The sequence below is a fragment of the Coffea arabica genome, chromosome 7e (assembly GCF_036785885.1).
Source record: "Coffea arabica cultivar ET-39 chromosome 7e, Coffea Arabica ET-39 HiFi, whole genome shotgun sequence".
In the NCBI taxonomy this organism is placed as follows: Eukaryota; Viridiplantae; Streptophyta; class Magnoliopsida; order Gentianales; family Rubiaceae; genus Coffea; species Coffea arabica.
In genome coordinates, this window is record NC_092323.1 from 18227573 (window position 1) to 18250850 (window position 23278).

General features: G+C 35.5%; 1 protein-coding gene across 6 annotated transcripts; it reads right to left on the minus strand.

Annotated features, from left to right (window-relative positions):
• Positions 1-4910: 4910 nt before the first annotated feature.
• On the minus strand, positions 4911-23278 carry LOC113700366 (DNA polymerase delta catalytic subunit-like). 6 transcript variants are annotated; one of them, XM_072058905.1, is made up of 30 exons: positions 22816-23275; positions 22541-22651; positions 21562-21668; positions 21140-21299; positions 20493-20688; positions 20219-20354; positions 19995-20132; positions 19315-19392; positions 19125-19216; positions 16701-16767; positions 16489-16560; positions 14505-14591; positions 13668-13787; positions 13446-13544; positions 12470-12577; positions 12252-12347; positions 12108-12173; positions 11658-11714; positions 11444-11531; positions 11205-11284; positions 10569-10682; positions 9216-9330; positions 8940-9112; positions 8718-8789; positions 7732-7806; positions 7564-7653; positions 7330-7490; positions 5965-6038; positions 5750-5837; positions 4911-5608 (listed from the first exon to the last, which is right to left on the minus strand). In XM_072058905.1, the coding sequence occupies exons 1-30, from the start codon at positions 23057-23059 to the stop codon at positions 5521-5523; spliced, it is 3252 nt and encodes a 1083-aa protein (XP_071915006.1). In that variant the 5' UTR covers positions 23060-23275; the 3' UTR covers positions 4911-5520. The 6 variants fall into 6 exon arrangements, 4 of the variants coding, with proteins under 4 accessions (XP_071915006.1, XP_071915007.1, XP_027076598.2 ...); XR_011818281.1 differs by lacking the exons at positions 4911-5608; positions 5750-5837 and adding an exon at positions 7081-7242 and having other exon boundaries at positions 5978-6038; positions 22816-23277; XR_011818282.1 differs by lacking the exons at positions 4911-5608; positions 5750-5837; positions 5965-6038; positions 7330-7490; positions 7564-7653 and adding an exon at positions 8131-8363 and having other exon boundaries at positions 7741-7847; positions 22816-23278.

Below are 23278 nucleotides of genomic sequence, written 5' to 3' on the forward strand. Positions count from 1 at the left end.
AGATAACTCATATATTCTTGTAATATCTCGGGATTCTACATCATCTTTTTGAGTAAGAAATCATTTGATGCCAAATCTGATGATGATGGTTGTTCTTTCTTTTGAGGTGTGCTTAGAGTGCTTCCTTTTGAAATCTGATGAACTAACCATTTGAGTTTTTCTCCTGTTTCTAAAAATTTGATAACATTTTCTTAATCACATAAATCCAAATTGAGTCCTGCCCACCTTTTGATTTTGAATTCTCGAACTAAGGACATTGGAAGTGGTGTTTCCATCGCTTGATAAATTTTAAAGCTCCAACAGAAAATTCATGGAACTTTAAATTGAATATGAAACAAAATTCGCTTTGTCTATTCTTCTCCCGTGACTTTTTTGAAATAGTTCTGAAATCCTATTAATGTTCTTGGAGGTACAATTTCTTTCCGGGGTCCAAACCAATTCCACCAATGATGAAACCAGATTGAAAATTCCCTGCTACAACTTTCTTTGAAAGTAAAAAATCAAGAATGATTGAATGGCCTAAATAAAAAGGCACAGTACCAGGCCATCTTATAAACCTGGTATGTGAATCCATCTAGAATAAATCGAACTGAGATTGACTTTTTGAATATAGAGAAGCCCATTCACTAGGTAAACATACATTTTTTATTATACACTTGGAATGACTAATTATCTCAAATTTTTCTTTATCTAGAATAGGATAAATTTCGACTGATTGTCCACGAGGATTAACTCATAATAGTCTAAATTTTTTACTGGATTATTTGGTTGCCAAAAACATTTTGAGGGAAATAATCTTTGAGTAAGATTCGTGAGTGAGCTATACGATAGTACCTCTTGGAATCTAGTTAGTATAATTATTTTGCTAATACAGTTTTTTAATATCTTCTAAATTTACATTATTGTTTGTACTTGATTCTGCTTCTCTCCTCTTTTTAAATGGTGATGCAATTATATCACCTTCAATAGTGTGTATTCTAATTTCTTGTAATGGGGGATGAATTGATGTAACTACTTGATTATCCTTCAAATTTTATTTTTTATATAAATTAGTTTGCACATTTATTTGAGGTTTTTCATGTATATCATATAGTCACATTTTTGAGGTATAAAATGACAACCATGTGAATAAAGGAAAATTAAACTTTCTTTGTTTTAATTCATTTTTTCCATTCTTTTTTCAAATTTTTTCTACACAAAGGTGATAATTGGGCAAACCAAATTCTTTATTTGCATTTTCTTCATCATTAAAATCTTCTTGTAAATATTTATAATTAATTTTAAAATTAGCTTTATTTATAACATTTATTTCTCCTTTCATTTGTGAATGTGTCGATGAGTAATCAGACTAATTTTGATTTATTATTTCAGGTACCAGTGTTTTAAATTTGAATGTTGAATTACTTTCAATAGGGGATACAAATTCAATAGAATCAGAGTAGGATTGTTTAGCTGGCATCCATGAAAAATTTGAAGAAGTTGATGGTCTTTCTCTGTACAAAGGAAATTTTATGAATACTTTTCCATCATGTTTCTCTATTATTTGTTCTACTTCTGTTCTTTCTAAATTTCTTGGAACATGAGGATTTTGTATTTAAAATTCAGTGGATACTGTGATTTTATTCCATTTTAGTCTTTTAGGTATATATACTGTTGGCCTATCTGCTTCTACTTGAAGTATTACAGTTTCATTCTTTAGGGTTGGAGTCATTATAAATTTTGGATTTAATTGTGATGATAAAGGTCTACAGTACATTCCATACATTATAGCAAAATTTTTTCAAATTCATCTCCTTGTAAATGAGTGTCTAATACCATAGAGTATAAAACATGTGGGTCAATCATATCTATAGAAAATTCAGGGCCACAATTAAAATATATTGGTCCATTACATACATTTGTTTGAATCATGGCTGATAAAGAAGTCTTGTATCTTTTGAATCTTTTATCTCTTAATGTTAAGTAAATTGGAGCATCTACCCCTTAATGAAGTAAAGGTTTTATTGCTACTTGTATTAGTCCAAAATGAAGATATCTATATCCTTTACTAAGATATTTCTGAATTGTAGAATGATTCAAAAAGGGAATTGTTTGAAATTCTTCTCGGATTGATATGGTTTCTTCATGAATTTTGACTGATAAAGCTGTTTTGAAATCTAGAGCTCCTATCCTATACATGTGTTCTATTTTTTCTTCTAGAATTGTCATAGGTAGATGATATTCGTTACTTTGTACTATATTTGAATGCTTTGAGATAGATCCTACCATTAAATGTCTAAAGAATGCAGCCATCTTTTTATTATCTAAGAATCATATATAATTGTTCTATTTTAATGGGAACAATCGAATCTAAGTGTGGAACACCCTATTACTCAAATGGGCTTACTAACCGTCTTATAAGTTTCAAGATTTTACCAGCATTAGAACAGGTAATTATTTACGATGTCTTGTAAATAATAAGATGAATGCATGATTTAGATATTAAATGTAGGGACTAAATCAAAACAAAATATAGGTATGGCTTTGATACTAGAAGCAAACCCAGGAATATATTAAAGAAATTCAGAGAAAAGAAATATAGAGGTAAAGTTTGAAATACTTATTTGAAAGTAGAAGCTTTAAAATTTTGGCTGGAGCTTTAAAGATTGACAGCGTAATAAATATTGAATGCAAACTTTAGAACTTTCATTAAGAATAAAAATACAAGAAAGGCGTAATGAAGCATAAACACTTGGAATATTTGCTTTTACAACACTCGATGCCCTTTCCTTCTCATCTTGAAGGTTATTTATAGCTAGCAGAATATTACATTTGAATTTCATTTGTAAACCTACACATGCGTTTGAAGTTCAATTGAATTTGTAGGCCGACACTCTTATCTTCTTTTGATTGGTACTTTGAAGATTGCATCTTATCTTCTTCTGAAACTGACCGACTCCGTTTATTTAGACGTCATTTGGGTCTTGTGCACATGGCCCACCAAATGGATCACTCTAAGCAGCAAATAAATGGACCACTCCAAGCATCAATGACATCTAAATAAAAGGTGTCGGCCAGTTTCAAAAGAAGATAAGATGCAATCTCCAAAACACCAATCAAAAGAAGATAAGAGTGCCGGCCTACAAATTCAAATGAATTTCAAATGCAAGTGTAGGTTTACAAATGAAATTCATATATAATATTCTGATAGCTATAAAATAACCTTCAAGATGAGAAGGAAAGGGCATCGAGTGTTGTAAAAGCAAATGTTCTAAGTGTTTATCCTTCATTACCCCGTTCTCTTGTATTTTTATGCTTAATAAAAGTTCTGAAGTTTGTATTCAATATTTATTACGCTGTCAATCTTTAAAGCTCTAGCCAAAATTTTAAAGCTTCTACTTTCAAGTAACTATTTCAAACTTTACCTCTGTATTTCTTTTCTCTGAATTTTTTTAATATATTCTTGGATTTGATATAGAGAAGTCCATTCACTAAGTAAATAGACATTTTTTATTATACACTTGGAATGGCTAATTATCTCAGATTTTTCTTTATCTGGAATAGGGTAAATTTCAATTGATTGCAAAATATTATAAGAATATATGAGTTATCTACAAAATCAACAAAAGAAGACAGATGAGTCAGCAGTTCCTTGTCGAATTCCACTTTTGATCCATTTGGTGGGCCATGCGCACAAGACCCAAATGAGGTCTAAATAAAAGGTGTCGTCGGCCAGTTTCAAAAGAAGATAAGATGTAATCTTCAAAGCACCAATTAAAAGAATCTAAGAGTGTCGGCATACAAATTCAAATAAACTTCTAGCCTCCAAAGCTAAAAATATTCTTTCAGCCTATAAAAGTTTGGAATTTAAAGAAGGGCACCAAAGAGATTGGAACCAAATGAACCCACTCTGGTTTGTTATTGTTCTAGGATTAATCAAACATATAGGCCACGAGGCGGAAATAAATTCAGTAGTGTAGTCTATCCTTTAGAAGTTGGGGAGGATAATTTTCCAAAACAAATCCATTTTTCACACCTCTCAATTGAATTGGCAAGAGCTCAAGATTGAATCTTCTATCCAAAAACACTCATTGACTTGGATTGAACAAGAGTCAAGGTTGATTGTCTCATCTCTAGTATAAGCATAGTCAAGATTGAAAATCTCACTTCCAGTTGTCAGTAGAAAAAAGAAACTAAACTGAAAATTAAAAGAAAAAAAGAAAATAAACCTAAGTTCATAGACTGCGAGAGCATTAGGTTCAAGAACACCTTTGGGTTAGGTCCTCACTGAGTGCTTGCTTAGACCATTATTCAAGAATTCCCTATTTCCGGCATTAACTTTAAAAGCATTGGTAGCTTGGAATTGTGATTAAACTAGGATGATTTTAGTCAAAATTTCAAGTTAGTTACGTGGTTTTTAGTTCTGTAGATTCAAAATTTGACAGTGAAAATGGACTAAAGGATCAAAATTTGACATTATTAATTGTTGAAGGATTAATTATTCAAGGAATCCGTGGATAGTTTATCCCTCTAATAATGTAAAAAGCAAATTAGCAATACTTACTCAAGAATTTATGCATTTTTTTTTTTTTTGGATTTATATATGATATCAAGTCTGCAGGGTATTGTTTTAACCCCATGCGGGTAAAAATGCCATTTCGTGCTTAAACCACAAAAATGCTCACACCATTCAAAGCCTTGATCCTCAATAGAGTGAAATCCATGAAACATTCCAAAATTCCCAAATATAATTAGCAACTTCTTCATCAGTTTGATCTTCCACTCATTTACTATTTTACAGGACCTTTTCTTGGCCTCTATTGACGTTTGACAAACATCTTCTAGCAGCCAAAACAAAGCACTAAGAATGAGATGTTTCAGATATATTGCCTCTTCATGGTCTAATTTTTCAAAACAAGTTCACGTCCAGCTTTTGCTAATCGGTAAAGCAATTTGACTAGATAAGAATTCCAAGTTTACTGTAATGGACCCAATCTTTACAATCACGTAAAGCAAACTAAGGAGGAAAAGAAAGGAAACATTTAGCATACGCATCTGTTAGCATTCATGGCACTCAAAACAGCTCACGCCCCAAATGATAGAGCTAATACAAATCAACCTAGGTGCATAATCTGGTTTAAACTTTAGCAAATACATTAATCCTATCAATTAGCGGATTGAGTCCAATTAATTCACCAAAACGTGGGCCTTCACCAAGCATTAATCAGCTGCAGATCAATACTTAAGTGGCGGATACTTTGCATTCAAAGACCTTCAAAGTAACTTTTTCTTTTTTCTTTTTAAGCTCTAAAAATCAGTCGAAACCTGTACAGATAGTCAAGCCACCAAAACATCTGCTTCAATATTGCTAGCTTGATGTGTCTTCTCTTCTTAGTCACAATTTCCTCCTGAATTTGAGACACCTTAGAATTTAGATGGCTGCTTCATGCTTTTTGGACTTGTTTAGGCTCATAGCAGAAAAAGAAGAGGCAGAGGTGAGGAGGATGGGTTTCTGGAACTTGAGACAGCCAGTCTTGATCATTAGAAATTCCACCGGTCTAGCTGAAGCTTTGCTTCAGCCATGTCCTTCTGTGCCTTCTTCCTCCGGTAAAATATGGGGCAATCCCGACTACGGATGACAAAGTAACATTCACAAAAATACTTAACCATCTAAAAGAGATTAAGAGACATGGGAAAAGAAGCTGATAAATTGAGAAATAATTCCAATAAACAAGCATTAAATAAATTATGAGTTCAAATGATATCAAACCTTGTGCAAAGCACATCCTGGTGAAGAGAGCCTTGGCACTCTTGGCACTGGGTCCATAGCCTTCCAAAAAGCTTCTCCAACTCGGACACTGCTATCACATCCAAGTTAATTACTTCTTCAACGATAAGTTCCTAAATCGAATTCAGTAGGCATATGCCAAACCAAAAGAGGCAACTGAATTCAATTACAAAAGCACAGGGAAAAATTCTGCCTACCATTAGCAACTGATTTGCAATACAATTCAGCTTCTCTTCCCTTGCAGTTCGAGCAAAGTGTGTGATCTGTATTACTGGCACAGTAAAGAAGGATGATTAAACCATGGATCAACGTAGTTGTGCTTTTTCCATTTCTCCGACATAAAATGTAATACCATAGTTCTCATTCAAATATTCCTTATAAAAAATAAAATAATCATTAATCTTTGCAAAACTTTTGAGATTTAAACAACAGATTTAAAAGGTAAAAACTTATTAATCAAGTAGTTGACAATGTGGATCACCAACACTTTCAGGTAATATGAGCTCAACATCTAATCAAGATACTCTTGCAAGTTGCAATTCTGGTCCTTATTAGGATACAAAGATTAAGAGTTCAGTTTATTTACAAGATATTAATTTAGTATCGAGTGGCATGAGGACATTCACAAAATGCAAGGAAGGTTAATAATGTAATCTAGTTTTGGGAGGGAAATGTTTTATATAAACCAATCCAAGACATCAGTAGGCAACCTTCTCCCATTTCGATAACTGGCACAAGACAAGGAAAAGTTTCATATGGCATGTACTGTTGAAAAAAGCTAAGTTGACAAATTACAAGTACGTGCTGTAAAAATTTGCTCACAAAACTCCAAGCTAGATTGAGCCCCATGCAACTATTCTTTCTACCTATTTGTACATGTACCTGTATCCAACATCATAGTTGACCTGAACCAAGCCTACGTGTCAGTTTTAGAGAAAGCCCTATTGGAGTAAGGCGAAAGGCTACTTCTTCACTCTTCCCCCTCGGGGAACGTAGAAGAAGGAAGTAGTGTTTTCTAGAGTCAAGTAAGCACAGATGGAACTAGAACAATTCTCATAGTATGCTTTCGACTGTCTTGCCTTCTACCAATTAGGGGAATGATATTACATTCAATCCAATCAGTCAAGCAAAGAAAAAGAAAGGGTACGAGCAGAATGGAAACAAAGAAGCCATATTACACTCTTAAAGTAGCTAAAATGCATGACCTCAACCCTAAATGCAACAGTAACAGTAGGATGAATAATTGATGCCTGGGATCAACCCTTTGATCAGGATGTTAACAGTTGTATCCCTTCCATGTAAAGATTGTAAACCTGAGTCAGATATGGTACTTATAAGAAATTGGATGTTTTAAGCATTAGCGGCTTGCACTTCTTTAGCTGCACGAAATTGTGGACACTTCCTTCCAGTTGGAAAGTGGCAAGGCTATTCCTTACACAGAGAAGCCCTTTCCCCCATCAACATTTTCATCAAAGCTTTAGCCAAAAAATGAACAATAGAATTAAGGATACAGGTAGGCACTGGTCAGATGTGGAAAAAGCAAGGAACAATTGACAATTTACCTGATTAAAGCTTTGCAACCAATGCAGGTGAGTTGCTTCTTAGCAAATTTCATTATGCCACCAGTGGAAGGAGTAGAGATGGAAATGGATCTTGTATGACTCCCTTGAAGAAGCTCCTTACTAGCGTTCTTCAGAATGGGTTCAAATATTCTAAGTAGTGGCTGTAGATGCAATGTTAGTAGGAGTAAAGTGGGAAAAATAGTAATACACAAAAATGTCATATTCAAAACTAACCTTGCTGATTTGGTTTTCAAGGTAGTAGTGGGGATCAATAGGTATGTTATTGTCTAATACATAGACAGGATCTTCAGACCTTTCGTAAGCCTGTTTATTAACTCATCAAAAGCTGAGCAATACAAATGCAACAAATTTGGTGAACAACAAGATAAACCAATACATTACCTTGGCACCTTTTGCAGCTTTAATAATCACATAAGGAACTCGATCCCCAACATTTGGTGCAGTAGCAGCATCACGCTGTCAGCGATTCAACAACCACTATTTATATCCTTCACAAACTTTTTTTTTAATTGGGATAAGTTATATCCTTTAGAGGCCATTGACAACAGCAAAGAAATACATAAACTGATAACCAAAAGAAGCGCGCACGCATCAAAGCCGACTAGGTTTTATGTAAATAATTAGACTTTCCATCTGCTTAATAAATAAACATATAACCACGTCAATGGGAAAAGCATATCACATGGTTTTGATAATATTATTCTATTCAAATGACAATCTGCTTCTTTGTCTTAGCTTGACAAATTTGAAAATGCATGTGCAAGACAAGGTTGCACTTACATGTGAACTTCTTTCATCTTCAAAGATCTGGAAGCCTTCCTGAATTATAAATCCCTCTAACCAACATGTTATGGAATCTTATTGAGTTTAAAACTTTAAGGCCGTATATACCAGTCTTCCACAGTGGAAACATCTTTCAAGATTTTTTTTTTTTTTGTTTGTGGTGGGGGGGCCCGGGGAAGAGAAACCAAACTGGGGAAAAACTGAGACGAAAAACAGCTCCTCTGCAGGAACTAAAAAACATCAGGTTAACAATTATGCATTATCCTCCAACAACTAGAAGCCAGTTGTCTAAATAGAACTATACATCTAAGGCTTACTGAAGAATGGCATACATATCAAGTAGTTGAGAATTTAAAGTTGAAGGCAAAGTAATGTTCTGCAAAATTGCGCATTAAACATTTATGGATGACTGAATGAAACATGCCAGGCAGGAGGATTTAAAAACAAAGGACCAACTCTTCAAGTTTAAAGTTGCAAGAAAGTAAAGATTAACTTGTGTTCTTCAATTTAAATCTGAAGTATGGTCCAAGGACCCTCTAACAAGTACATGCTGAGTGAAAATGGGCCAATTGAAAAATACTTACCTTCCGCATCCGCTCTGCAAGTTCAACATGTGCTGCCTTGACTTCATAATCATCTCCAGTTTTTGTGAGACCCTATTAAATTGAGAGGAGGTGATCCAGAGATGAAAACCAAAAGTTCATTAAATTTCCTAATTGGTCAAGATAACAGACAGCTTCACATTTAGTAAGTAAAAGAACTACTAAGATTATGTAATCAATTCCAAATAAAAGCTGTTTTCTTACCTTAGTAATCACCAAAAGAGACAAATCCACACGATTCATAAGAAGATCTGCAATGGTATTCTTGACATATTGCACGGCACCAGGAACATCCCTGTCTATTAGTATTTTGTGAAGACATTCAGTTACAAGGTTTTTGACCAATAAACAGTTATCTCTTCGAACTGTTTCAATCCCTGAAAGAGAAAATTGAAATATTTTATCAGCTATGTCGACTGTGATAATTTTCAATAAGAAAATTATTCTGAGACTAAAAACAGGAAAAGAAAACTTGGTCACCTTTAGCATCCATTTTGTCAAACTTATTGGGATTTGTCCAAAGAAGGCCAGCGTATCTCTTCTTGCTAATTAATAGATATGGATAATATACCTTCTCAAACTCCAACTTTATTGGCTATAAAATAAACACAGACACAGGAGAAAATAAATAAGAAAAAGGAAAACGAGAGGACAAAGGAGAGTCCATAGAAGATGGAAAACTGTCTATTAGTTTTGCTACTAAAATCTACCAAGGTTTGAGAAAAAAGATATATAAAATGGCAAAAGAAAAGGACTAGGATATTTGAATGTTATGGAATTTAAGAATCTCGAAAGTATGTATTTCACGCTAAATTCATGACTAAAAACAAAAAACTACAAATTTTGATTTTGATGACGTGTGTGATTTTCACTCAAGTCTTACCTAGAGGTTTGATTATCAAGAACATTGACTTTGCGCAAAAAAAAATTAGTTTCTGAATCCCACAAGTAGCAGCCAGATACATCTCTAAAGGTATAAGAATGGTACTTGAAGAGCTCCAGATGGGTTGCTAGAGCACTGGCTCATTCTTAAGAAAGGTCCCTCATATGGAATTGACGACCTCTTCTTCAACACCAGAGGCACACCCAACATCAAATGAATAAGGGTTACCGAGTTTGTTTAAGATGCACATGTAACATATTCCTCATTGCTATTTTTCTACCAAGCTAATAAGATCAGAAATTCCTAATCAGAATTGATCTGAAAGTTTCCTCAGCATATGAATAGGTAGATGATGAAATATGCTGTCAGGAGCATAAAATGAATCTGCTTCTTGATGCATTTGAACAGTATCACACTCGACATCAACTTTCAGAATTCTGGTCTGGCTGCCTTGCCATTGTCTCTGCAAAGTGCTGTAACTTAATGCCTAGGGAAAACTTCAATTACTGTCCTAAGACATAAAAGGTCCATGAAAGGTTGCAGGTCCATAGCCAATTTGTTTATGAAGTACATGTTAGCAAACTTCCATATAAGGTGTCTTTAGAGAAAATAAATGCACTGATTAACCACTCAGGCAAAAAGCCATGGTTAAATTAAGACCCAGATTGAGATCATTCAAGTAAACAGAAAGGAAAGAAAACAAGTTTATATTAACATATAAAACAACAAGAACATTGCAGACATTACATAAATTTTAAAAAAAATAGTCACTTGACAACAGAAAACCATATTATACATAAGAACCAAGTTAAATAATGATCAAACAGAATTTCTTAGAAAATAGTCAAGAACCTATTTAGGTTCTTATAATTCTTAGAAACTTGAACGTGGTATTAAAAGAACCAAGGATAGCTACTAGCGATTGAGAAAAGAAGAGTTTCATTACTTACTTTCGTGAAAGTTCCGCTAATGTAGTCAGCAGCTTCTCTACCTAGGTTCATAGCTTCTTCAACTGTAGGGACGCCAAATTGCACCATCACAGAATCTGTATCTCCATATATTACCTGATAACAAAGTGATGTTCAAGTACAAACTACTACTGATCTGGTACACCAAGGAATGTACCTACCACATTGTCTCACAATTAGCTCGTGCAGCCCTGAAATTGTGAACTAACACCTAATCTTTTCATTTTCTTGTCAATGAAGATGGCACATCATAAGACCAGGCATAGTTCTACAATTTAGATAATTAAATAAAATATCCATCACACGTTACCTTCTGAATTAATACAGAAATCAGTAACTACAATTCCACTTTTTTTTTCTTGTCAATGAAGATTACACATCATAAGAGCAGGCATAGATCTATAGTTTTGACAATTAAATAATATATCCATCCCAAGTTATCTTCTGAACCGATAGAGAAACCAGAAACTACTATTCCACTTTCCAGCATTACAAACTAACAGGCTTTTGTTAGTTCTCATAATCCTATGATACCTTTACAAGCCATTCTCCACATCATATGATGTTATCAAAAGGCCAAGGCTGAAAAGGATTCAATAAGAAACATAAACTGTTTACCTCAGCATTATGTTCATAGCCCCCAAGCACTGTGAATTTATCTTCCACCAGTTTCTTGGTGTGTTCAATCATCTGTCGACCTTCAACATTATGGCCGGTCAAATGGATCAGGTAATTGTGAAACAAAATCCGTGGTAATACCGTTTCAAGAAGTAAGGGAGATGATATTAGAATCCCAATCCCCCAAAAACAAATTGAAAAATGGAAATAGAAAAAAAGAGGTCATCAGGACATATTACCATAACTTGTGACACTCGAAGATATTTCTAGACAAGGTAGTTGACCCACTGTAGCTCCCGTAAACCCATATACAGAATTTGCACTTATCTGTAAAGTTCAGAAGACATTGAACAACTTAGATTGCTTCAGAAACATTGTGATAAGAGCAAAATGACTTGTCAAGGGCATAATTACAAGTCTACAAATCGCCGATAATTTCAAAGGTCTCATTACCTTCAGAGCCAGTTGACGACCATCTAAAACAGCTTTTACCAGAGGATCCCTCGCTTCCTAAAAAAAACTGTAAAGTTAATACTGCATGCATAAGATTTTTCTGGATAGTAATGAAGGGATACCCTCTCAAGAGAAGTGTAACTTAGAAAACCCTCCAATGACCAATGCTAATATTTGTCAAATTACCAACTGCATTGGCTCTTGAAAATCTGTAAGGTCTAACAATTCAAGAAAGCCTGAAGTGGTTAAAAAAAACAACCTCTCAGAGTGAATGACATTTATCAACTTATCTTGTGGAGTTTCAAGACCTAAACATAGTTTAGTCTTGAAAAGTTTTGTCATCAAATCCCAAAGCCAAAGGCCTTTAAACATTGCAAGACAAATATATATAATAGACTAACCAATATTATGATATAGAAACTGCAACAAAATTCAGTGTGTGAGTAGCACCTTCAAGTCTGCTTTTGCCCTTTTACGAGCAGCCAACAGTTCTTCAAGAATTTCTGGAAGTATTCCCTGAAGCAACATTTAACACATTACTAAAAACTCACACACTGTATACAAATGCATTAAAGCATCAATAGAAAGATTAACCTTCTGCAAATTTGTTTTGACAAATGTGTCACCAGATGGAGTTTTAGTGACCCATTCTGGAGGAAGGTTAAGTCTACGCATGTCTTCAGGAGTTACCTATAAATAAAATTCCAGATCAATCATACCTCCATCTTGATCCAATCATAAAACAATCAATAACACATTTCAGTTCCATCCTCCCCTCTCAGCAGGGAAATATGGGAACAATAATGTCTTACCAATGTACAGTAACACAGATTATAAGCCATCATAACTGAGGGATACAGAGATGCAAAATCAAGTGTTGCAATAGGCTTCTCAAAAAATCCTGCACTGGCTTCCAAAACCTGTCAACGGAATGATGTCAAATATATAAAACCACCATAAGAGGCTCCAAGTCAGATGAATATGAAAGCTATCATAATGCATACTTTTGAAACCTCTATGCCAAAATTATATCCACCCAAAGAAGTCAAAACACCATCACTAAAAATTTGCAGATTCAATACAAGCAGCCCAATTAATTTCCTTCTATATTTGGGCATCTCAAGACAGTGAAACAATTGTCCATGCTGTAATGAAAATACGACCTGTAAGTATCTTTCTAACATGCCCATATTCATTGCATTACATCACAAAATTGAGTTGCAAACTAATTAAAGAAAATACGGGATTTTAGAAGAAAATCAGGAACATCATGTTCTCCTTATTCGGGGAACAAATATCTACCACTTTAGCATGCATTGGAAGGGAATTAGCAGAAATTGAAGAAAAGCAGCAACAGCAGCAGCGTTATAAGCACAAATGTGTTTTCCCTTTCACTATTCAAGTTCATCAAAGTTTCACCCAGATAGCTTAATTGCTGGAGCTACTAATTGCTTCTGATATAACATCAGTAAATGGAAGATAATATGCTTATCAAATAATATTCTCCTAATTAGTCCAGGTCACTACATGAAAGATAGCAGTTGATGTCTTATCAAGCAAGTTCAGAACATGGCAAAACAAATTCTAATGATTTGACGGAACCACCTTAACGCTCCTCCTAACAAGATCAGAAATGAAACAGTTCAGCAGAAGTATACAACCAACATAGTTGCTCAATCTTGTGTAGCAAAAACATCATAACAGGACAAAGACTTGATGACAAAACTATGTCATACACTTCTTATATGAATTTAAACCTCATAAAGGAAAAGGAGATCAATTGCTTACAGTTGCACCCTCAAATGTTCCTTGTTCAGATCCGGCCTGTTTCGCATTGGGAATAACAAGATTCTTTTGTTTTGCTTTCCTAAGAAGTTGAGATAACACCTGAAGACAGTTGTTACAAGTTTCACATCCGCTTATAAATATAGGGAGATAAGTGAGACTCCAATAAATTAAAATATATTCTATACGAAAAAGAACAAAATGGTAGCAAAGCTTACAACCAACCTTAATGCTCTGCCCTCTTGAGAGAAGAAATGAGATAGGGACACCTGTTACTCGGGCCATCTCCACATAGTTGTAAATGAACATCAATTTGTCCAAAAGCCGTTGTGGGAGATAAGCATCCTACAGCAAATCTACTAAAGTAAGTTTTTCAACGTAAAATGCCCCTGAACTTACTGATTACCATCAGATGTACAACAAACATTTCAAGATCCGACCACCAACTTCCTGTGAGTAAAAAAAAAACTCCATGCAGCTTAACATTTACTAAACATAGACCTTTATGAATATCCAGTAAGAAATCGAAAGTAACAGACATCTAATTGGAACCCTAACATCCCCAGTCCATTCAAAAAAACAACTCTGTATGTGCCTCATGTTCCTCCAAGAGTGGACGAATGTGCAGCTTCTTCTTTCACGATTTAGAGACGAGTTAATCAAAGATATTTGAAAGGAAATGGAAAAGGAAGATTTCTAGCTTCATAAATGAAAAAGATGGTCAAAGGTTAGGAGCATGAATTATACAGAACACTTTTGGTACCATACAGCAAAGCTGGTCCACGAGGCTCCTGCAGTGCTAAACTCTACCCACAGAAAGGATAAGGTCGATTCCTCTAAGACCCATGACCTCAGAAGTCAAAAGAGAACAACACCGTCTCAACAAGAATACCCTTATTTCCAATATAAAAAGACTATTGCAGTAGATTCCCTGAAATTTCCCCAAGACAACATAATAATATATCTAGCATATTGTAGCAACCATAAAAGACAGCCAATAAAATTTAAAAAACAACAACAGCAACAAAGAAGAAAAACATATAGAAAGACAAATGCACACACCTTCAAACAATACTTAGCGAGACGCATCCTTGTGTCTGAGTTCCCATTCTGAAGGTCAGATATGATTGAATGGTGAACATCCTCCTTCTGCACAAATAAAATATTTAATGAGCGCATCATAGTCAAACAGATATATCCTATAAACAACCTCTTTCTGCACATAACTAAAATTTCAACAAATGTCTTAAAATCCAAACAGATAAGCATATCCTATACGCGCGCGCGAGAGAGAGAGAGAGAGAGAGAGAGAGTTTCTGAAACAAGATGCATTAGAAGGCACAAGAACAATGGTTTATTCCCAAACTGCAGAACCAGTGAATGAACATCAGCTACTCTAAAAATAAATGTTCTGCTTTTGCCAGCAAAGATCTTTGTAATGTATATTTATGTGTAAAAACCAAAGCAACAGAACCAGTTATTTCTCACCAGCACAAGGCTGAAAGGAAAAGTAACTATGACTGGATAGTTACCAGCTTTTAAGCCTGTACCCTTAATCTCCCTTCCTGGGCTTGCTTACCCACCCAGACAACTACCAACCATGTGACCTTAAGGAGAAGAAAAATGTTCTCCAAGGAAAGCACATATCTAGTCATATGGTCCTTGTCAAAGAAGTCACCTTCTCCCTGAAATCCTACCTTTTGTTCACCCATCAGGTATGACAAAAAAGGACCAGGTGCAGACTTGATTAATATGATGGGGACCATGAAAGCCCAGATTGGCAGATGAGTCCAGGATTACCAGACGCTTGCCTACAACTCCAGTTAAGCCAAAATATATTAATATAAATATGTTTTTTTTTGTTAATGCATGCTAAGAATTCAGTCCAAGACTTCTCTCTCTCTTTTTTTTTTTTTTTGGGGGGGGGGGGGGGGTGGTGGTGGTGGTGGGGGTGTTAGTCTTAGGATCAAATATAAAATGGTCATAGATGTGGAAAGCAATACCAGGACTCGAAAGTCAAGGAGGCAAACAAAACCATTCTTACAGATTCATAAATCATCCCAAAACAAACAACCATCTTGTTCTATCAGCTGCTTTTAAAATTTTGAATCAGCTTGCATTCACAAACAGACAGCCTTCTATTTATACTAGAAGGAGAAATAATCTTCTACGAGAATACATACAAGAAATAAACACAAAAGACTTTTAAGGCACATTAATGTAACCTCTGATCATGCCAGAATACATATAGTTTCTAAACCAACAAATGAATCCAAAAACTTTTGGTCTGAGTTTTATCCACGATTCATCTTTACAGGGAGAAATAAGTCTTGGTCTATAACATACAACCTAGTCTTCTCTTATGCTTCATTTTGGTGTTCAAATACAAGCTTTCAACTCTTTTTATGATCTAATCTGATTTGCTTTTCAAACTGAAATACAATTGCATATTAAGATTTCTTTACAGCAAAGACCGAGGAACCAGGGGGTGAAGGGAGGTCACCGCCCCAACACCCCCCCCCCCAAATGGGCACCTTAATTAGTGGAATTTCTTAGCGCCCCCATCATTTTAGGAACTCTTTTGAAGATTTTCTATTTTGCTCCCATTTCTACTATTGCACCAACTCCCTCCTCTTACTTTCATATTTCCTCAATTTATGTCCTTAAAGTCTACCCATCCAAAGAAGAAAGGAACACTGTCCAATTGATTTATACCACGACTTCTCTATACTGATTTTAAAATTTAGCCCCTTCAAAGAAAATGCTTTCAAACAAGTTGTTCTGCAATGCATATTCGTTTCTTCCCATTGACAGAATGCAAAAAGAGCAATTCAATACTCAAATACTAAATACTTCTAAAAAAAACACTTAATAAATTTAGCAAAAAAGATATCATAGGGAGTAAAATGAAAGGAAAAGCAACTTGACCAATTTCAAAGATCCCTACACAATATGTCCATTTAGCAAGTGCCTTCACAAAAAATATCCAACCAATACTAGAAGTACAGAATGCTATGTACCCTTAAACTATGTAAAATATCCTTACCTGCTCATTAAGGAAATGTGCAGAGACTGAGTTCAATGAATACGAACTTAACTTATAATCCCTCTGCATAACCTGCAGCAAAAGACATGGCACAAAAAATGACTTGAGGAAATCTCAGAGTGAAATATCTTATCACCATGACTGAATAAAGAAGACATTTAAAAAAAGAAATCCCCAAGAAAGCATAGGGGTAAATGCCTCATAAGCAAAACCTGAAGCAAGTCAAATTGAACTCTCCCTTCTATTGTAACTTCTTTACTTTCCCTGGTACCGTATTGTCTGCATTACCAAAAAATTACAATCAATCATTGTTGTTCACTTACTTACCTGACACAACAGGAAAATTTAAAACAGTAACATAATATATAAGTACCCAGACATCAGACAGTTCAAGGGACAAAATCCATTAAACTTTAAAACCTATTATGGACTCCCACATAAAATCTCATATGGTTCTCCAACTCCAAGATGATACTGATAACATTTTCCACAGATTAATAGGAGGCTTTGCAAATAAAATGAACTTTCCTTACTCTACTCATTCCAGCATATGAAAACTCAAATGCGTATATTTTAACAGCTTCAGTCCTGTCTTATTAAGCCTTTCAAGGCAAGCAACTATGGTGATTTGTCAATTATGGCTAACTCATGATTAATTTGACTTCATTGAGAATCAGCTACGTCCATTCAAGTGCATTCACTTAATGGCTTACTCCAGTAATGTGAACATTGGATTGTCTGATAACAAGAAACTTAGGCCCAGAAAAACTGGATGTCGCATATGTACAGAGATAGAAAGTTAACCGCTTCCAACAGCAAAGAATGGAGCCAATACCTACAAGATCCATTAAAGAGTTACTTTTCTATTCTGCTATGAAAATAGAAAAGTATAGCAGGAACCAAAGAAAAATAACCTTATCTTCAGGCAGATTTTGAATTGAAAGTTCAGTGATTTTGGTCCTGAATTTTCCTTGTATGTTGAAAAATGTGCCAGTTCAAACCTGTTATATTCTCCCAGGGAGCATCTGTTTCCTAGAATTCTTTCATAAGTGTGTCATAATCTGATTTTTTTTCTCTTTCTTTTTTCCCTTCTGGGTATCTTCTTTTTCCTGTATTTGACTTGCACATCCAAGAACATGAATTCCTTTTACACGTGACAGACCGGGCATCCACTCAATCAATGCAAATTAACTAGACACTAGTTTGAAAGAGGATAAACAACATTTTTCATGTAAGTTTTATAGCCTGAAATTATATGGAAGTGGTCTGTATGATGAAATAAAGAGACAAAAAGCTAAAACTATATTAAATGAGCATAGATAAGAAACAAGGGTGACTTATATCTCAAAGAAAAGGACTAAACAAGAGTAGGATAAAGCAAAGGCAGCACTCAAAGGTAACATAAAACACAGAGAAGACAAAAACACATGACCGTTGCATGTTCACTTTGCATATTAACATACATTAAAGATAAATGTGGTGCTTCACACATAAATGTTAAAGGGTGACGCCAACTATCTAAATGGGTCTTTTTAAGTGAAGTAATATTTTGTTCCCTTCCTCAATGTATGCTGTCTTCCATCTGTCTGACTCTTTTATCTCAGACAGCAGAGCTACTAGAGATGCAATGCACATAAACTGGATGAAATATGCTTGCAAGAAGCAGACCAAAATGAGGTTGCATTACAAAACCTTACGGAACGAGAAGCAAAGCAACAAGCAGCATGGATTACTATAGGTAACTGGATTTGCAGTCTTCTGCAACATCTCAATTATCTCTGTTAAGGGCAAATTGCGGATTTGGGCTTTACTTAGTTACCATATAACAAGAGTTATGGATATTTACCATTTCCAGATGACTGGGCTGTTGAAAAATTGGCCCGATCAATCCCATCTCCTAAACATTAAGTTCTGGTTTTAGTTAGCAATTTCTTCATCCAGTTCTCTAATAAAGGCCTTGCAAGGAATATTAAATGTATATCCCAAAAACCACCGAATGACTGAAAAATCCAGTATTAGGAAGTGATTGAGCTTCTTCTACCTTCTGTTGCTTCCTTTATCATTCTTTCAGATGGTTCTTTTTCGTCGTAACTTCCTTCCTCTCACAAAATCTTTCAATTCTCCATATTTATTTGGCTATCTGTTCATCTATAGAAACTATAACATTTCAAAGGCAACAAGCAAGGAATTCAAATAATTTTCCAAGTCCAGAAAAGTCAACAGGGGCAGAGTCGTAAATAACCTAAACAACTAGGCGGGTTTTGTGTTCAACAGGTAGCTATCAGCTTTGACAATTAGGATAGATAAGGTAATTACTCAACAAGGTGGTGATAAAGACCAACAGAAAACGCACATCTTGTGTTGCAAAAGCAAAAGGACTTGTATAAAAAATAAAAATAAAAAAAGACATGAGAATCAGCAGCTAGATAAATATCCATGTGTCACTCTGTATCAGTATCACATCAAGTTCAATACGCCACTTAGATTCACCAGGTGTTTAGTTGCAAAATAAAAATTAATGACTAAAGAAAGAAAGAACAAATGCATTGCTTTGTTGATATAGTAGGATGGTGAGATTTGATGATCTTCATCAGAGCTTGCCAGGCAGAGAAAAGAAAGGTCAAAAATATAATTACCTTGAAGAAAATGTAGTATCTTTGACACGGACTTTGCTGTTTATGATCCGTCCAAGTAAAGGAAACTCTGTTATTCCTAGCACTTTAGCCCTCTAGACAACATCAAATGCAAATCAAATACTTGAGATTGGAAAAGGCATTAACACATGGAAGGTTAATCATGAAAGGAATGATGAAAAGGTTCCTCTACCTCAATAAGATAGGGCAGATCGAACTTGCAGATGTTATACCCAATTATAATGTCAGGGTCCACTTCACGGATAAAATCCTAAAATGTTAAAAAGAAAAAGATAAAGCTGAAATAAAAGCACCAAAGCAGAGAAAAAAATCACATTGCCCAAAGAATGCTGCCATTAGTTTTTCAATCCTGAACTTTGCCTTTTCCTATCAAAGACTTGGCATGCTTCTGATAAGCCGCTATTAGTAATAAGAGAAATTTGTAGATTGTATCCTGTAAATGCAAAATTTGTATAATTTCTCCTGTGAATGCAGAATAAAAATGCATCTTTCCAAGTGAAATCTTTGGAACTCATAAGTACGCAACATTTCCACCACTGCACCATCACAACCAACAAAAATTTCACCAAGGAAGATAAAAGGTCTCTTAAACTACTAAGCATTTGCAGACAGAAGCTCATTTCAACAAAAAAATTAGTGGTATATGTGTATCAAGTGGCTATTTGTAAAGATTTATTGGTCCAGTACCTTTTGGATTTACTCTAACTTCTTTCTTTTCACTAGAAAATACAATTCATTTAGAACAATATATGACATTGCCACAAACAACCCATTCCATACCACCCAAGAAAGAAAGGTGCTAACTATGACTAATCAAAATCAACAATGAAGCTTCTATGTTGAGCATATTACCCGCCAAGCAAGTAAGACCTCTTTCTCGGTGTCAAAGGACATAACATCAACGCCAGCAATAGGTGAGCACGACTTAAGCGTCATTACATTACGAACAAATGGCTGATCCTGTCCCTGCAATGTAACTACATTGGCCACCTGAAATGCAAGAAGAGAATGTCATTCTGAAAAAGCTTTAAGGCATAAAGTATTCTCTACCCATCAGGGGATGAGAACAATCTAACCTGGATAACAGGATCATGGATGGGCTCAGGGAAAAGACCTTTACGACCTGCACACTCTATGTCAAAACTTAAAATGCGAAAGGGAGCCATCTTTGAGAATTCTCCTTCAGGAACATGGCTAACTAAGTCTGTGTAACTAAGACCAATCGTTAAGGAAATATTTGTTCTAGAAAATGCACAATTCAATATAATTCTGCCAAGAAGAGATCTGATTTCAACACCATAGAAGATTGTCTTTTACATGTATTCTAATAGCATTTTAGAGTCAGGATACAGACAGTCAAACTCCAACTGGCAGTAGGACAGGTTTTTCGCTTTCTTTATATATTTTCCTACTGGCACTTCAATCCAATTCCCACCAACAATATTGCAATCAATCATGAACCGCAGAGCAAACAGAATATTACTCTCATACGTCATAAAGCTCTTCAAGCCAAGCCCATCAATTTGTATGCCTCTGTCCAGGATACCTAATAAGTTTTGTCATGTTAGATGGAAACAAACAAAACAACAGTAAAATCATATATCAGGACCAAAAAAAAAAATCATCTAATTACACTACTACACTGCTACACGTCCAGTCTACACTGCTATACGTCCAGTCTACACTGTAACCCTCATTTCCTTCATCTTCCAGGGTAGGTGGATGCAGAGCATATACATTTGTGGCTAATCTACACTTGAAGAGTCTTTTTACCAGGCACATTTGTAAACTTACGGACCAATTAATGCAGCATGTAAAAAGTCATCTCTGATAACAAAGACATAACAGCTAAAATAGGCCACGGCAGATTTTTCCACTTCAGCAAAAGGATAAACCATCAATCTGATGGCCCAGAAACCATGAATGCTTTGTACAGAAATTCACATTGAACAATTCATTGCAGTGATAAGCCTGGTAACAGTGTAACAAATTCTAACCACGACAGCTGGTAACCATTGTTGGCAATGCCACTACTATCTTGAGGAAAGGCTGAGAATTCTGCTGTTGATAATACATTATGCTTCTTCTCTGAACCAATTCAACCCGCCGCACAAAATAAGGAACATTGCTATTCCTGTTCACATCTCTCATCCTTCCCTGCACCAATAAGCAAGGAATGAAAAGAGAGAGAGAGAGAGAGAGAGAGGGTTGAAAATTATTTTCGTGACCAAATGGGACAGTAATTTTAGGATAAAATGGATGGACAGGAGATTCAATATTTTGGGTGACTTTATGTTCTAAGAAAACAGGATGCCACAAACGTGCACATATGTAGACTGCAAGGAATGAGGCACCTCAAGAATTTGATGAAGATAAATACAGGGTGGACATATGTAAAATGAATTGAAAGAGTACCTACCTCGAGAATTTGATGAAAACGCGAAATGTCATCAGGACCCATTCCTGGAGGGCAGCTGATGTAGAAATAAGGTTCAAACCCATGTACGTGACAGCAAACACTATGTCCTGGCCAACAACCGAGACAGCTTGCTTAATACTTGTATGATAACTTTCAATGCAAAAAATGAAGAAAATAAATAAACACAAATAAATAGGACTACTGCTTATAACTACTTTATATGTACCAATTTATTTAACCTTTATAAAATTATGCGAACATGAATAAGCATAATCTGCATTTTCTTCATTACCATCAAACACTAAATTCACAAGCGCAACATCCTAATTCCAGTATATTCATATTTATCAAAACATAGCAACATCTAACACGAAGCATAAACTTGAAAGACTGAATTAACAAAAGTTAAACTTCCAAACCTATCCAATCCATAAAGGAGCCCTATTTCGATTTTCAGTTGCACAAATTCTAGTTCAAAAAATATCACTGAACAATTTATTGATGTCTTGAAGTACCACTTTTTGTGGCCACAGATGTGAAGAGAAAAGATCATCAGTTTTTCCTTATGTGTGGAAATAGCTTACTTATTGGGACAATAAGCCATATGTGTGTATAGAAAGAGAGAGAGAGAGAAACTGTCAAACTTTCCAAAGACACAACCAAGCATGAAATTTACCAAAAACTAACTACAAAACTTATGCAGAATCAGTTGGTCAATTTCAATCCCGTTTAACTAATTGAAACAGAACCCAACAGACCAATCAACTCAACCCCCCCCCCCCCCCCAAAAAAAAGACATACTAGAATGGTACTACTCCAGTTCAGCAGTTAAAGAAAAACATTAACTATTTTAATTACAATGCTATTACTCATATTTTCTGTAAGAACTTCAATAGACCACAAATTCAGCTCCATATAGTCAGTACCAGACCCCATATTAGTCCAAAATAAATGTAGAAATACTCGAATACATACGCACCTTCTTTGGTGACACCAAAGATTCTCAAAATAGGAGCAACACCAGAAGACTTAGGCAGCAATTCTTTATGACTCTCGCCAATCACATAGTCAATTTCCAGCTGTTGAAATACTACTCAAAGAAAAAAAACAAAATTAACCACAAGTTTCAAAGAACCATTAAATTTCACATTTTTAACAAACCCTAAACTTCAGTATTATAATCCATATTAGGCTAAAATACAGCAATGGCAACTTCAGTAATAACTAAGTCAAAATGGTAATTAAACAACATACCGATGCTCTGAGACTGTGAGGTGTAAAGTTGAGAAAGCGGAGGCCGCTTCCATTTTTGCAGCCGCTCCTCGGCTTCACGCAGGGCTTGGGTGTCTTCTTTGTTCAGGGGAAGTGGGGTTTCGTCGAGGTAATAGTTGTCCTCGTCTCCCTCGTCGTCTTCCATCGCAGCATGGTGCTTCTGCTGCGGATGTTGCGAAGGCGCCGGCGGCGGAGGCCGTTTTCTGCTGTTGCCGGTGTTGCTCATATCGCCGGAGTTAGGAGAAGCCAACGGGGGAGGAGAGAGAGGGTTTTGGTGGAGCGTGGGAAGTCGGGTTCCCGCCAAATTGTTGTAGTTGGGTTTTTTAAGGGTTTAATTTCACGGGATTATTGGACGGTAAAAACAAATCAGAACGGATCCCTGAAATTGGATTCGGATCTGGACCGGTTGTCCAACCGGGAGGACCAGGCAGATACAGTTGGTTTA